General features: G+C 45.3%; 1 protein-coding gene across 1 annotated transcript in view; it reads left to right on the top strand.

Moving 5' to 3' along the window:
• Positions 1-539: 539 nt before the first annotated feature.
• KCTD14 (potassium channel tetramerization domain containing 14) overlaps positions 540-16,729 on the top strand; it is a 28,073-nt gene continuing 11,883 nt past the window's right edge. Inside the window, exon 1 of the mRNA XM_082245966.1 lies at positions 540-606. Coding sequence (XP_082102092.1) covers positions 550-606 — 57 coding nt within the window. The 5' untranslated portion in view covers positions 540-549. The remainder of the gene's footprint in view (positions 607-16,729) is intronic.

Raw genomic sequence — 16,729 nt, 5'->3', positions numbered from 1 at the left:
ATGACAGCTCTGGATCACACATGTATACAATGTAACACACAATAATTGATCTGGATCACACATGTATACAATGTAACACACAATAATTGATCTGGATCACACATGTATACAATGTAACACACAATAATAGATCTGGATCACACATGTATACAATGTAACACACAATGACAGATCTGGATCACACATGTATACAATGTAACACACAATAATAGATCTGGATCACACATGTATACAATGTAACACACAATGACAGATCTGGATCACACATGTATACAATGTAACACACAATAATAGATCTGGATCACACATGTATACAATGTAACACACAATAATAGATCTGGATCACACATGTATACAATGTAACAGACGGTGGTTCTGAGCACTTCCTGGAGGCAGACCCGCCCCTCCTGCACCTGTCAGCACTGGGAGGATGTCTGGGAGGACTGGGAGGTGCTGGGACAGTCCAGGGACAGCACACAGAAGTCCTCCTGCACTCCCTGCCCCAGCACAGCTCCTCCAACCATCGGATCCTCATCCACATCCACAGCCATGAGTGTCATAGAACACAAGAATACAGGCAAGCAGATGAGCAGCCCCCTGCAGACTGTGAGTATGATCACCTGTCTATGGGGACACTACTCCTCCCATCATACAGTCTTCATATCCTTCCCCTGTAGTACTACAGAACTCAACATCCCCCCCCCCCAGTACTACAATACTCAATACCCTCCTCTAAGTACTACAGAACTCAGCACCCTTCCCCCCTATAGTACTACAGAACTCAGCATCCCCCTGTAGTACTACAGAACTCAGCATCCCCCCTATAGTATTACAGAACTCAGCATCCCCCCTATAGTACTACAGAACTCAGCACCCCCCCCCCCTGTAGTGCTACAGAACTCAGCATCCCCCCTATAGTACTACAGAACTCAGCATCCCCCCTATAGTACTACAGAACTCAGCAGCACTCCCCCTCCCTGTAGTACTACAGAACACAGCATCCCCCCTGTAGTACTACAGAACTCAGCACCCCCCCCCCATAGTACTACAAAACTCAGCAACCCCCTTGTAATACTACAGAACTCAGCAACCCCCCCCCCCCCATAGTACTACAGAACTCAGCATCCCCCCAACCCGTAGTACTGCAGAACTCAGCATCCTGCCCCCACCCCGTAGTACTACAGAACTCAGCATCCCCCCTGGAGTACTACAGAGCTCAGCATGTCCTCCCCCCTGGAGTACTACAGAGCTCAGCATGTCCTCCCCCTGGAGTACTACAGAGCTCAGCATGTCCTCCCCTGGAGTACTACAGAGCTCAGCATGTCCTCCCCTGGAGTACTACAGAGCTCAGCATGTCCTCCCCATAGTCATCCTGGGATCATGGAGCTGGGATGCCCTGCAAGTCCATCATGCTTGTCCTCTACCAGACCAGCTCCAGAGACTTTTCAGCCACAGGGGAACTACAAGATTCAGCATGGCGTGTCCAGTTCTGTTCTGGGACTTGTAGTACCACAACAGCTGGAGGGACTCCAAACACAAATGTTTAGCTTATGCTGGGGAATGGGAGTGGGCGAATTAAAGTATTCATCTCCAAACTTTCTAACCAAAGACCCAGTTTACTGTTCTTCAGACTTTAAGGGGGGCTGCACTGTGGCCAGTAGGGGTAGAAATTGTCCTGTCATCAGTGGGATTAAACAACGCCTATCCTTGGTGCCAGTGGAAGGAATAGTCCCCCCATCATTGGTGTCAGTGGGAGGAATATTGCCCCATCGTTGGTGTCAGTGGGAGGAATAGTGCCCCATCATTGGTGTCAGTGGGAGGAATATTGCCCCATCGTTGGTGTCAGTGGGAGGAATATTGCCCCATCGTTGGTGTCAGTGGGAGGAATAGTGCCCCATCGTTGGTGTCAGTGGGGGGAATAGTGCCCCATCGTTGGTGTCAGTAGGAGGAATATTGCCCCTTCGTTGGTGTCAGTAGGAAGAATAGTTTCCCATCATTGGTGTGAGTGGGAGGAATCGTTTCCCATCATTGGTGTCAGTGGGAGGAATAGTGCCTCATTGTTGGTGTCAGTGGGAGGAATAGTGCCCCATCATTGGTGTCAGTGGGAGGAATAATGCCTCATCCTTGGTGTCAGTGGAAAGAATAGTGCTTCATCATTGGTGTCAGTGGGAGGAATAGTTTCCCTTCATTGGTGTCAGTGGAAAGAATAGTGCTTCATCATTGGTGTCAGTGGGAGGAATAGTGTTCAGTCATTGGTGTCAGTTGAAGTGCCCTGTCCTCAGTATCAGTGGGAGGAATAGGGCCCTGTTGTCAGTGGGAGGAAAAGGCCCTGTCATTGGTGTCAGTGGGAGGGATAGTGCCCCATCATTGGTGTTAGTGGGAGGAACAGGACTTTGTCGTCGGTGTCAGTGGGAGGAATAGGACTGTGTCGTCGGTGTCAGTGGGAGGAACAGGACTGTGTCGTCTGTGTAACTGGGAGGAATAGTGACCCATCATTGGTTGCAATGTGAGAAATAGCTCCACATCATTGGTGTCAGTGGGAGGAATAGTGCCCCATTGTCGGTTGGAGGAAAAGGCCCAGTTGTTGGTGTCAGTGGGAGGATTAGGGCCCCATCATCGGTGTCAGTGGGAGGAATAGGCCCCCGTCATCGGTGTCAGTGGGAGGAACGGGACTGTGTCATCGGGGTCAGTGGGAGGAATAGGGCCATGTCGTAGGTGTCAGTGGGAGGAATAGTGCCCCATCATTGGTGTCAGTGGGAGGAATAGTGACCCATCATTGGTGTCAATAGGGGGAATAGTGCCCCATCATTGGTGTCAATAGGGGGAATAGTGCCCCAAAGGCTAGGCTTGCAGTGCTTCACTAGTTTTTAGCGCCGGTTATGGTGTTGGCGGGATTGTTACAGCTTTTTGTGTCTTTGTTGCAGTAGTGATGAGCTCACGCATGTTCAGATCCCAGTCCAAACCCACCTGAGTGACCCCCCCCCCCCCTAAGAAGCTGCCACTGTACTTGGCCAATCATAGGTGTCCGAGGCATACCCCCCACCTTGCAGCAGCACATAAATAGGGGGGGGGGGGGGGGAATGCCTCGGCCATTTATGATTGGCCAAGTAGAGTGGCAGCTTCCTAACAAGGTCTCTCGGTTGGGTTTGGACTGAACACGCCTGAGATCATATCTAGTTAGCAAGGGTGTGCCACCAATTGAGAAAAAGCGAGGCAACCGCCTAAGGCAGCACTTTGTGGGGGCGGCACTGAGTCCATCCCAGACACTCCATCCTCACATAGGTTAGCCTTACTAAGCTGATTGCTAGGATCCTGAGAAGTGGGATGAAATCCCCCCCATAGGGAATGCAAGATAACCTTCTCCTACTCTATCCAGGACCGAAACATTTTTTTGGGCCATAATTGGATATCAGTAAATAATCTGGATTATAAATTAGATTATATATATATATTTTTTTTTTTTTTTGAGGAATGTAATACCCTCAATCAGGATTTAAATAATCAGTTTTTTTTTTTTATGTTGAGAGCCAATTTGGACATTCCATGTAATCTAACGATTGGGGAAGGTTTATTATGTCAGACCATGAAATGATTTGGCAATCAATGCAATTTACAAGGGTTGCGCCATTTGGAATGAGGATTCCTGTTCTAAGACTCGCACAGCCATATGTTTGTTCTGCTTTAAAGAGAATCAGAAAATGTTTTCCATTCTATGGATGAAAGTGACAACCTTACCCGCACCCTTCCCCCTCCCCTACTGATGATTTGCCGGGCTTTCCTCACTTGGAATCTGGCCAAACAACTGCTTAAAGCCGGACTTCATCCTTCACTACCTTTTAAAAAACACAGTAAATTGACCAGCAATAATGTCAATGACACTAGATGGAGTTTCTCTATTGGGTTGAGCATACCCAGCCCACTTTCTGTGAGCCCAAGCTGTCGGGCCCCCCCCCCCCTTCTCCTGGGGATGTATTAACCAATTGCCGACCGCCGCAAGTACATATACTGCGGCGGTCAGCCCCTCACAGGCAGAGTGACATATGGGTACGTCACTAGCCTGTGAGGCTCTGGGGAGCTCCCGCGCGCCGCCGGCGGCACGCTCCCGCGTGGTCACGGACCCCCCCCCCCCCCCCCGCGGGTGTGACCGGCGGACCCGATGTCCGCCGCTCACTCTGCGATAGTCGGTCCAGAGGGAGAAAGGCAGGGGGCTAGTGTAAACAAGCCGCCTGTCATTCTCCCCTGTGTAGGAATGGTGATCATACGGTTCTGCTATGTAGGACCGTTGATCATTGTTCCTACAGCTCAAGCCACAGCCAATCACAGTTAGAATCACGCCCCTAGGGACACACAGCCCCTCCCTCTCAAATAAAGTTAACCCCTTCACTGCCAGTGTAATTTTACAGTAACAGTGCATATGTATAGCACTGATTACTGTAGAAATGTCACTGGTAACCCCAAAAGTGTCAAAAATGTCAGTCAAGGGTCAGATCTGTCCGCCGCAATGTCGCAGTACCGCAAAAAAATCGCAGATCGCCGCCATTACTCGTTAAAAAAAAAACAACAAAAATGACAAAAATCTTTCCCTTTGTTAGTAAACGCAATAACTTTTGCGCAAACCGCTTTTTGCGATCTTTTTTTTTTTTTTTTTTTTTTTTTTTTTTTTTTTGTTTACCAATCATATGTAGCATAAAACAAATTGGCCTAAAATGTTAAAAAATTTTGATTTTTACATTTTTTTTTGGGGAATTTCATATAAAAAAATGTGAAAAATATTGTTATTTTTGCAAAATTGACGCAATTTTTTGATTTATATCGCATGATCAAAAAATCGCACAGGTGATCAAATACCACCAAAAGAAAGCTCTGTTTGTGGGAAAAAAAGGACGTCAAATTCGTTTAGGTACAGCGTCGCACGACCGCGCAATTGTCCGTTAAAGTCACGCAGTGCCGAATCGCAAAATACCCCCTGGTCTTTCAGCAGCCAAATCCTCCGGGGCTTAAGTGGTTAATATACTGGCTCACAGTAACATTGTACTCAAAGGGACTCCTTCCTCCTGCCGATGATTCCTCTCAAGATAACTAAAGGTCTATATAGAGATATCTGAAATTCTTTCCCCAAACTGGTGATCCCTCTAGTGATGATAACTAAAGATCTATATAGGGTAATCGGAACCTCCTTCCTCCTGTTGGAATTCCCTCTAGTGATATAAATACCACTTGAAAAAGTATTCATACCCCTTGAAATTTTAACTATTTGTCATGTTACAGCCAAAAACGTAAATGTATTTTATTGGGATTTCATGTGATAGACCAACACAAAGTGGCACATAATTGTGAAGTAGAAGGGAAATGATTTTCAAAATGTTTTACAAATATCTGAAAAGTGTAGAGTGCATTTGTATTCAGCCCCCCCCCCCCCCCCTTTACTCTGATACCCCTAACTAAAATCTTGTGGAACCAATTGCCTTCAGAAGTCACAAATTAGTAAATATAGTCTACCTGTGTGTAGTTGAATCTCAGTATAAATACAGCTGTTCTGTGAAGCCCTCAGAGGTTTGTTAGAAAACCTTAGTGAACAAACAGCATCATGAAGGCCAAGGAACACACCAAACGGGTCAGGGATAAAGTTGTGGAGAAGTTTAAAGCAGGGTTAGGTTATAAAAAAACCTTTTCCAAGCTTTGAACATCTCACGGAGAACTGTTCAATCCATCATGGGAAAATGGAAAGAGTATGGCACAACTGCAAACCTACCAAGACATGGCCGTCCACCTAAACTGACAGACCGGGCAAGGAGAGCATTCATCAGAGAAGCAGCCAAGAGACCCATGGTAACTCTGGAGGAGCTGCAGAGATCCACAGCTCAGGTAGGAAAATCTGTCCAAAGGACAACTATTAGTCGTGCGCTCCACAAATCTGCCCTTTATGGAAGAGTGGTAAGAAGAAAGCCATTGGTGAAAGTAAGCCATAAGAAGTCCTGTTTGCAGTTTGCGAGAAGCCATGTGGGGGACACAGCAAACATGTGGAAGAAGGTGCTCTGGTCAGATGAGACCAAAATTTTAACTTTTTGACTTAAAAGAAAAACGCTATGTGTGGAAAACTAACACTGCACCTCACCCTGAACACACCATCCCCACCGTGAAACATGGTGGTGGCAGCATCATGGTGTGGGGATGCTTTTCTTTACCAGGGACAGGGAAGCTGCTCAGATGGGAAGATGGATAGAGCCAAATACAGGGCAATCTTAGAAGAAAACCTGTTAGCCTTGTACACACGAACCGATTGTTGGCCGACCAATCGGCCGTCTTTTGTCCAGTGTTGTTGTGTTGGTTGAAATGTGCTCTAGAATGCACACAAATTTTATCGGCCAACGACAACCAACTTCAGAAGTGATGTCATGTTCTGGTTTACTTTTTGTCTGTTTTTTCTTCTCTGAGCATGCCCAGTGTTGCTCATCAGATTTTTGTCTGCCGAAATCAATACTGACTGACGAACAATCGGCCGTTCTGTTGACGGCCAACAAAAATTTTATAGCATGCACACCAGATTTTGTTCGGCCGAAAAGTCGCAGTCGGTTGTTGGAAGCATCATACTAACAAGCCGACAATCAGCCGATCGGACGTTGGCCGAAAATTCACGGCCAACAATCGCGTACGGGGCTTTAGTCTGCAAAAGAGTTGAGACTGGGGGCGGAGGTTCCCCTTCCAGCAGGACAACGGCCCTAAACATATAGCCAGAGCTACAATGAAATGGTTTAGATCAAAGCATATTTATTTGTTAGAATGGCTCAGTCAAAGTCCAGACCTAAATCTAATTGAGAATCTGTGGCAAGACTTTAAAACTGCTGTTCACAGACGCTCTCCATCCAATCTGACAGAGCTTGAGCTATTTTGCATGGAAGAATGGGCAAAAATGTCCCTCTCTAGATGTGCAAAGCTGGTAGAGACTTCCCCAAAAAGACTTGCAGCTGTAATTGCAGGGAAAGGCTGTTAACAAAGTATTAAGTCGGGGGGGGGGGGGGGGAATACTAATGCACACCACATTTTTCACATATTTATTTGTAAAAAATGTGGAAAACAATTTATTATTTTCCTTCCACTTCACAATTATGTGCTGCTTTGTGTCGGTCTATCACATAAAATCCCAATAAAATACATTCACATTTTTGGCTGTAACATGACAAAATGTGGAAAATTTCAAGGGGTATGAATACTGTTTTCAAGGCACTGTATATAGGAGGAATCAGGATCTCCTTCCTCTTGCTGGTGACCCCTTTAGTGATAACTAAAGATCTATATAGTGGAATCAGGACCTTCTTCCTCCTGCTGATACCCTCTCTAGTGATAACTTAAGATCTATATCAGGGGTCTTCAAATTATGGTCCTCCAGTTCAGGAACTACAATTCCCATCATGCCTAGTCATGTCTGTGAATGTCAGAGTTTTACAATGCCTCATGGGATGTGTAGTTCCAGAACAGCTGGAGGGCCGTAGTTTGAGGATCCCTGATCTATATAGTGGAATCAGGACCTTCTTCCTCCTGCTGATGCCCTCTCTAGTGATAACTAAGGATCTATATAGGGGAATCAGCACCTCCTTCCTCCTGCTGGGGATCCCTTTATTGATATAAGGATCTACAAAGAGGAATCAGGACCTCCTTCCTCCTGCTGGTCATTTCTCTATAGAAAGATCTACATAGAGGATTTGGGACCAACTTCCTCGTGCTGGTGATCCCTCTAGTGATATAAAGATCTATATGGAGGAATTGGGACCTCCTTCCTCCTGCTGGTGAGTGGTGACCCCTCTAGTAATATAAAGATCTATATGGAGGAATCAGGACCTCCTTCCTCCTGCTGGTGACCCCTCTAATGATATAAAGATCTATATGGAGGAATCAGGACCTCCTTCCTCCTACTGGTGACCCCTCTAATGATATAAAGATCTATATAGAGTAGGGGTGGGGAACCTTTTTTCTGCCAAGGGCCATTTGGGCATTTATAAAATCATTCGGGGGCCGTACAAAATTATCAACGAATGTGATGGCTGCAATTGCTTCTCTTTGGTGAGGTGTGTGATGTTAGCTGGTATTGATGATGTTGCTACTCGCAACTGGTTTTCCAGGTTTGCATCGGTCAGTCTGGAGCGCAGTTGACTCTTTGTGGTGGTAAGTTTTGAAAAGAACTGCTTGCGGGTACTGCTGGTGGGTACAGCTGGCTGGTACTGCTGTGAGTACTGCTGGCTGGTACTGCTGTGAGTACTGCTGGCTGGTACTGCTGTGAGTATTGCTGGCTCTGGCTGGTACTGCTGTGTGTGCTGCTGGCTGGTACTGCTGTGAGTACTGCTGGCTCTGGCTGGTACTGCTGTGAGTACTGCTGGCTGGTACTGCTGTGAGTACTGCTGGCTCTGGCTGGTACTGCTGTGTGTGCTGCTGGCGGGAAATGCTGGCTAGCAGCAGCGCTGTGCTGGAGGAAGAGGCAATGTTTCCTGTATTGGTCACAGGTGGAGTGCATTTGATATCACTCCGCCTGTGACTCACTCAGACTATCAGAACGGAGCCGAAAAGTATACAGGAAGCATCGGCTCCATTCTGACAGATCAGCTGAGAGACACAGACTCAGCTGGACGGGGGCCGGACCAAATGACTTCAAGGGCCGATGCGGCCCCCGGGCCATAGGTTCCCCACCCCTGATATAGAGGAATCAGGACCTCTTTCTGGTGACCCCTCTAGTGATAACTAAAGATCTATATAGGAGAATCAGGACCTCCTTCCTCCGCTAAATATCTAAAAAATACAAACACTTGTGCTTGGGCTTTAAAAATTAAAATATAAGAAATATAAAAGCAACTAGCACATATTTTTGTAGGCAAGACACCTCGTATAAAATGTAATAATAAATGCAATGCTATCAATTTGGAAATGGCAAAAGTTGGTAAGCATATGACACCACTGGGGAAAAGTGCAAACACATAGAAACAAATGAATAACATACAGTGGGTACGGAAAGTATTCAGACCCCCTTAAATTTTTCACTCTTTGTTATATTGCAGCCATTTGCTAAAATCATTTAAGTTCATTCTTCTTCCTCATGAATGTACACATAGCACCCCATACTGACAGAAAAACACAGAATTGTTGACATTGTTGCAGATTTATGAAAAAAGAAAAAACTGAAATATCACATGGTCCTAAGTATTCAGACCCTTTGGCTCAGTATTTAGTAGAAGCCCCCTTTTGATCTAATACAGCCAGGAGTCTTTTTGGGAAAGATGCAACAAGTCTTTCACACCTGGATTTGGGGATCCTCTGCCATTCCTCCTTGCAGATCCTCTCCAGTTCTGTCAGGTTGGATGGTAAACGTTGGTGGACAGCCATTTTTAGGTCTCTCCAGAGATGCTCAATTGGGTTTAAGTCAGGGCTCTGGCTGGGCCATTCAAAAACAGTCACGGAGTTGTTGTGAAGCCACTCCTTTGTTATTTTAGCTGTGTGCTTAGGGTCATTGTCTTGTTGGAAGGTAAACCTTCGGCCCAGTCTGAGGTCCAGAGCACTCTGGAGAAGGTTTTTGTCCAGGATATCCCTGTACTTGGCCGCATTCATCTTTCCCTTGATTGTAACCAGTCGTCCTGTCCCTGCAGCTGAAAATCACCCCCACAGCATGATGCTGCCACCACCATGCTTCACTGTTGGGACTGTATTGGACAGGTGATGAGCAGTGCCTGGTTTTCTCCACACATACTGCTTAGAATTAAGGCCAAAAAGTTCTATTTTGGTCTCATCAGACCAGAGAATCTTATTTCTCACCATCTTGGAGTCCTTCAGGTGTTTTTTAGCAAACTCCATGCGGGCTTTCATGTGTCTTACACTGAGGAGAGGCTTCCGTCGGGCCACTCTGCCATAAAGCCCTGACTGGTGGAGGACTGCAGTGATGGTTGACTTTCTACAACTTTCTCCCATCTCCTGACTGCATCTCTGGAGCTCAGCCACAGTGATCTTTGGGTTCTTCTTTACCTCTCTCACCAAGGCTCTTCTCCCCCGATAGCTCAGTTTGGCCGGACGGCCAGCTCTAGGAAGGGTTCTGGTCGTCCCAAACGTCTTCCATTTGAGGATTATGGAGGCCACTGTGCTCTTAGGAACCTTAAGTGCAGCAGAAATCTTTTTGTAACCTTGGCCAGATCTGTGCCTTGCCACAATTCTGTCTCTGAGCTCTTCAGGCAGTTCCTTTGACCTCATGATTCTCATTTGCTCTGACATGCATTGTGATCTGGAAGGTCTTATATAGACAGGTGTGTGGCTTTCCTAATCAAGTCCAATCAGTATAATCAAACACAGCTGGACTCAAATGAAGGTGTAGAACCATCTCAAGGATGATCAGAAGAAATGGAAAGCACCTGAGTTAAATATATGAGTGTCACAGCAAAGGGTCTGAATACTTAGGACCATGTGATATTTCAGTTTTTCTTTTTTCATAAATCTGCAACAATGTCAACAATTCTGTGTTTTTCTGTCAGTATGGGGTGCTATGTGTACATTCATGAGGAAGAAGAATGAACTTAAATGATTTTAGCAAATGGCTGCAATATAACAAAGAGTGAAAAATTTAAGGGGGTCTGAATACTTTCCGTACCCACTGTAAGTCCATGGAAATGCAGATTCGCAGCTACTGGTTTTTGGAAGGTGAGACACAAATTAGGAAAGTCCTCCACAGTCACCCCAACCATACAGCCTCTTACTATAGGAATTTGACCACCATTTGAGAATGGCCAAATAGTTCAGTTTTAAACCTCATCAATCGGTTCACTGTATATGCACCACTCCTTCCATATCCAATGTCAGATAAGCCAAACCTCTCTCAAGGCAACGGCTTGCTGGAATTTATGTAAAAAAAAAAAAAATGCAATAATTGCCTCCACAATATTACAAGTTGCTGGGACAATTTTGCATTTAGAGAGATAAAAGCCGACACTCCCATGATGGCTCCAGTGATTGTAACGGGTTTACCGGCTGTTAGCTGGCTGCACATAAGTGTGATTTATCTTTGTCTGTATCTCAGTGTGGAGATTTGTCCCTAATGCGGTCCTGGTTACCAGAGTTATGAGATAAAAAGAAAGAAGCGGCACTTCCAGCATTCAGGAAAACAAAGATTTATTGCAGATACATAGTTCCAACACCCGACATACAGGACGATACTGGGTCAGCAGACGCGTTTCACACCATGTGCTTAACCACTTTACCACTAGAGCATTTTGCTGTCTTACGTCTGGGCCACTTTTTGCGATTCGGCGCTGTGCGACTTTAACTGACAATTGCGCGGTCGTGCGACACTGTACCCAAACGATTTTTACTTTTTGCGCTATAAACAAAAAAAGAGCGTTTATTTTGAAAAAATAACAATATTTTTAACATTTTTTTATATGAAATTCCCCCCAAAAAAGATGTAAAAAACTATTTTTTTTTAAATTTTTGGCTACCCATGTTTGGTAAAAAAAATCGCAATAAGCGTATTTTGATTGGTTTGCGCAAAAGTTATTGCGTTTACTAACAAAGGGAAAGATTTCTGTCATTTTTGGTGTTGTTTTTTTTTTTAACGAGTAATGGCGGCGATCTGCGATTTTTTTTTTTTTTTTTTTTTTTTTGTGGGGGACTGCGACATTGCGGCGGACAGATCGGACCCTTGACTGACATTTTTGACACTTTTGGGGGTACCAGTGACATTACTGCAGTAATCAGTGCTATATATATGCACTGTTACTGTAAAAATGACACTGGCAGGGAAGGGGTTAATTTTATTGGAGAGGGAGGGGTTAATGTATGCCTGGTGCTTACTGACGTGTAGGGGGGGAGGTGACTGTGTGAGACAGGGACAGATCGCATGTCCAGCTATGCTGAACACTCCGATCTGTCACTCCCTGTCACTGAGGAGATCCGCCCGCTTGTGTTTACACAGGCGGGCGGATCTCCACACTAGATCCCCGACGATCGGGGCAGAGCAGCGGCGATCGCCGCCACTCCTCCCCTGGCCCGACTCCCGCTGTGAATGAAAACAGCGGGAGCGCGCCTCCGGCAGGGCGCGCGAGCGCCGCCTACAGGGGAGGAGTCTGGCGACGTAGGTCTACGTCGTCAGACGGGATCGTGCCACTTTGCCGCAGTACTATTCAAGTACTCAGCGGTAAAGTGGTTAATCATTGAAGCAAAACGTTTTCCTGAATGCTGGAAGTGCCGCCTCTTTCTTTTTATCACATGGACTTTCAGGCTGCGGACCTTGGCGAGCACCCAGCCCTCTAGGATTATTACAGCCTTCCCTGGAAATTTAGCCTGCAGCAAGCTTTTGGAGCGGTGTATCCAGGGCTTTTTTTCAGCGGGGAACGCAGTTCCGGCACCTCCAGCACTGAATGTATGCCATGGCAAGGGGTGCTGGAGGGTCTACCGATGCTGACTGCTGGGGGGGTCTATTGATGCTGGAGGGGATCTATTTTTGCACGGCAATCTATTGTTGCTGGTGGAGGATCTTTTGATACTGGGGGTTAATTGTTGCTGGAAGGGATCTACTGTTTAGGGAGGGGTCTACTGTTGCTGGCTGCTAGAGTGTCTATTGATGTTGGCTGCTGGGAGATCTTTTGCTGCTGCTGGGGGGAGTCTGTTGCTGCTGGCTGTGGGGGATCTATTTTATTGCTTTTCTTGTTATCATAACCAAATTCCATACATTCCACTACAAAATTCTACTTGGCTTTATATTCTCTAAAAGGGACTGTACTGGAAGCTGGGAAGGGGGTGGATTCAAGGGTTAGTGCTCGGAGGTGGGTAGGGGCGGAGACACAAAGTAACTTAGAAGGGGGAGTTCCTGCACCTATTCTCTGAGAAAAAAAGCCCTGGGTGTATCCATTTCCACTCCCCCCCCCTCCTTCTTTGTCTTGGACTACCAGAGCTATGAGACAGTTGGGATTGTATAAAGTTGGTGGTCTCTGTATTGCTCTGCTGTAGACTGAACGGCCCATGTACTGGTAAAATTGTCCCAGCAACCAGTAATATTGTGGGGGCAATTATTGCACTTGTTTTTTTCCAAAAATTACAAAAGCGGTTGACTTGAGAGATCTGGCTCAGCTGACATTGGACTGAGAAGGAGTGGTGCATATACAAACAGTAAACTGATTAACCACTTTACCACTGGAAGATTTTGCTGTCTTACGTAAAGGCCACTTTTTGCGATTCGGCACTGTGCGACTTTAACTGACAATTGCGTGGTCATGCAACGCCGTACCCAAACGAAATTTACGTCTTTTTTTCCCCACAAACAGAGCTTTCTTTTGGTGGTATTTGATCACCTCTGCGCTTTTTATTTTTTGCGATCTTAATAAAAATATGCGAAAATTTTGAAAAAATAACAATATTTTTCTACTTTGACAGTTAAAAAATATCCAATATATTCAATTTTTGTCATATATTTAGGCCAAAATGTATTTAGCTACATGTCTTTGACAAAAAAATTCTCAATGAGCGTATTTTTAACCGCTTTATGACCGGAAGGTTTTACCCCATTCCTGACCAGGCCATATCTTACGATTTGGCACTGCGTTATTTTAACGGACAATTGCGTGGTCATGCAACGCTGTACCCAAATTAAATTTGTGCTTTTTTTCCCCACAAACAGAGCTTTCTTCTTTTGGTGGTATTTGATCACCTGTGCGATTTTTACTTTTTGCGCTATAAACAAAAAAAGAGCGACAATTTTGAAAACATAACAATATTTTTCACTTTTTTTATATGTAATTCCCCCCCAAAAAAATTTAAAAATCAAAATTTTTTTATCATTTTAGGCCAATTTGTTTTCTGCTACATATGTTTGGTAAAAAAAAATCACGATAAGCATATTTTGATTGGTTTGCGCAAAAGTTATTGCGTTTACTAACTACGGGAAAGATTTTTGTCATTTTTGTTGTGTTTTTTTTTTTTAACGCGTAATGGTGGCGATCTGCGTTTTTTTTTTTTTTTTTTGCCGGACTGCGACATTGCGGCTGACAGATCGGACCCTTGACTGACATTTTTGACACTTTTGGGGGTACCAGTGTCAAAAATTACAAAAAATTTACACTGGCAGGGAAGGGGTTAATTTTTATTGGAGAGGGAGGGGTTAATGTATGCCTGGAGGGTCCCCCACCCTCCCTTACATCACAGTGCACCTCCCTTACCTTGTGGTGCTGCTGGGAAGAAGCTGGAGGCATTGCTGGAAAGCAGAAAGTATAAGGTCTGGAGGAGGACTGGTGCTCTCCTGCAGCTACAGGAGAGGTGCGAGGGCCACATAAAATGGCCTGGAGGGCCGGATTCGGCCAGCGGGCCATGTGTTTGACACCTGTGATCTATATAAAGGAATCAGGATCTCCCTTCTCCTGCTGGTGACCCCTCTATTGATATAAAGATCTACATAGAGGAATCAGGACCTCCATCCTCCTGCTGGTGATCCCTCTATTGATATAAAGATCTATATAGAGGAATCAGGACCTCCATCCTCCTGCTGGTGATCCCTCTAGTGATATAAAGATCTATATAGAGGAATCAGGACCTCCATCCTCCTGCTGGTGACCCCTCTAGTGATATAAAGATCTATATAGAGGAATCAGGACCTCCATCCTCCTGCTGGTGATCCCTCTATTGATATAAAGATCTATATAGAGGAATCAGGACCTCCATCCTCCTGCTGGTGATCCCTCTAGTGATATAAAGATCTATATAGAGGAATCAGGATCTCCTTTCTCCTGCTGGTGATCCCTCTATTGATATAAAGATCTATATAGAGGAATCAGGACCTCCATCCTCCTGCTGGTGATCCCTCTAGTGATAACTAAAGAGCCATGTAGAGGAATTGGGACCTCCTTCCGCCACCTAGTGAACGCTCCAGTGATATAAAGATCTATATAGAGGAATTCCACCAACTTTCTCCTGCGGTGACCCCTTTAACCGTTTGCCAACCGCCGCACGACTATTTACTGCAGCGGTCAGCCCCTCACAGGCAAAGCGACGTAGGACTACGTCACTAGCCTGTGAGGCTCTAGGGAGCGAGCGCGCCCCCCGAAGGCGCGCTCCCGCTCGGTCGCGGAGCCCCCCCCCCCCCCGATTTTGCGACTTTTTTTTTTTTTTTTTTACCAAACACATGTAGCATAAAACAAATTGGCCAAAAATTTTAAAAAAATTTTGATTTTTCCATTTTTTTGGGGAATTTCATATAAAAAAATGTGAAAAATATAGTTATTTTTGCAAAATTGTCGCTCTTTTTTTGTTTATAGCGCATGATCAAAAAAATCGCACAGGTGATCAAATACCACCAAAAGAAAGCTCTGTTTGTGGGAAAAAAAGGACGTCAAATTCGTTTAGGTACAGCGTCGCACGACCGCGCAATTGTCCGTTAAATTCACGCAGTACCGAATCGCAAAATAGGCCCTGGTCAGGAAGGGGGTAAAATCTTCCGGGGCTTAAGTGGTTAAATGATAACTAAAGATCTACAGAGGAATCGAGGCCTCCTTCCTTCTGCTGGTGATCCTTTTTGAGATAACTAAAGATCTACACTCACTTACGCCATTTTCTTAGGTACACATTACTAGTACCGGGTTGGACCCTCTTTTTACCTTCAGAACTGCCTTAATGCTTCGTGGGATAGATTTAGAAAGGTGTTGGAAACATTCCTCAGAGGTTTTGGTCCATACTGACATGATAGCATCACACAGTTGCTGCAGAGTTGTTGGCTGCACATCCATGATGAGAATCTCCCTTTCCACCACATCCCAAAGGTGCTGTATTGGATGGGATGTGGTGAGTGTGGAGGCCATTGGAGGACGGTGACCTCATTGTCATGGTGAAGAAACCAGCGGTGAGATGATCAGAGCTTTGTGACATGGTGCATTATCCTGCTGGAAGGAGCCATCAGAAGATGGGGACACTGTAGTCATAAAGGGATGGACATGGTCAGCAACAATACTCAGGAAGGCTGTGGGGTTTAAACAATGCTCAGTTGGTACTAAGGGGCCCAAAGTGTGCCAAGAAACTATCCCCCACACCATTACATCACCACCAGCCTGAACCGTTTATACAAGGCAGGATGGATCCATGCTTTCATGTTGTTTACGCCAAATTCTGACCATTCTACCATCTGAATGTCACAACTGAAATTGAGACTCCTCAGACCAGGCAACATTTTTCCAATCTTCTATTGTCCAATTTTAGTGAGCCTGTGCAAATTGTAGCCTCAGTTTCCTGTTCTTAGCTGGCAGGAGTGGCCCCTGGTGTGGTCTTCTGCTGCTGTAGCCTATCTGCTTCAAGTTTTGATGTGTTGTGTATTCAGAGTTGGTATTCTGCATACCTTGGGTGTAACGAGTGGTTATTTGAGTTACTGTACCTTTCTATCATCTCAAAAAACAGCCTTCCCATTCTCTTGTGACCTCTGACATCAAGGCATTTGACATCAAGGCATTTTCCTCCACACAACTGCCACTCATTGGATATTTTCTCTTTTTTGACCATTCGCTGTAAGCCTGAGAGATGGTTGTGTGTGAAAATCCCAGTAGATCAGCAGTTTTTGAAAACTGCCTGTCTGGCACCAACAACCCTGCCATGTTCAAAGTCAATTAAATCCAGTTTCTTCCCCATTCTGATGTTTGAACTTCCGCTACTCGTCTTCACCACGTCTAGATGCCTAATTGCATTAAGTTGCTGCCATGTAATTGGCTGATTAGCAATTTGTGGTACCAAG

Source organism: Pelophylax lessonae (genome assembly GCF_965119305.1).
Source record: "Pelophylax lessonae genome assembly, chromosome: 2".
NCBI lineage: Eukaryota > Metazoa > Chordata > Amphibia > Anura > Ranidae > Pelophylax > Pelophylax lessonae.
Note: the sequence above shows the minus strand (reverse complement) of the source record. Positions and strands in the feature narration are given on the sequence as shown.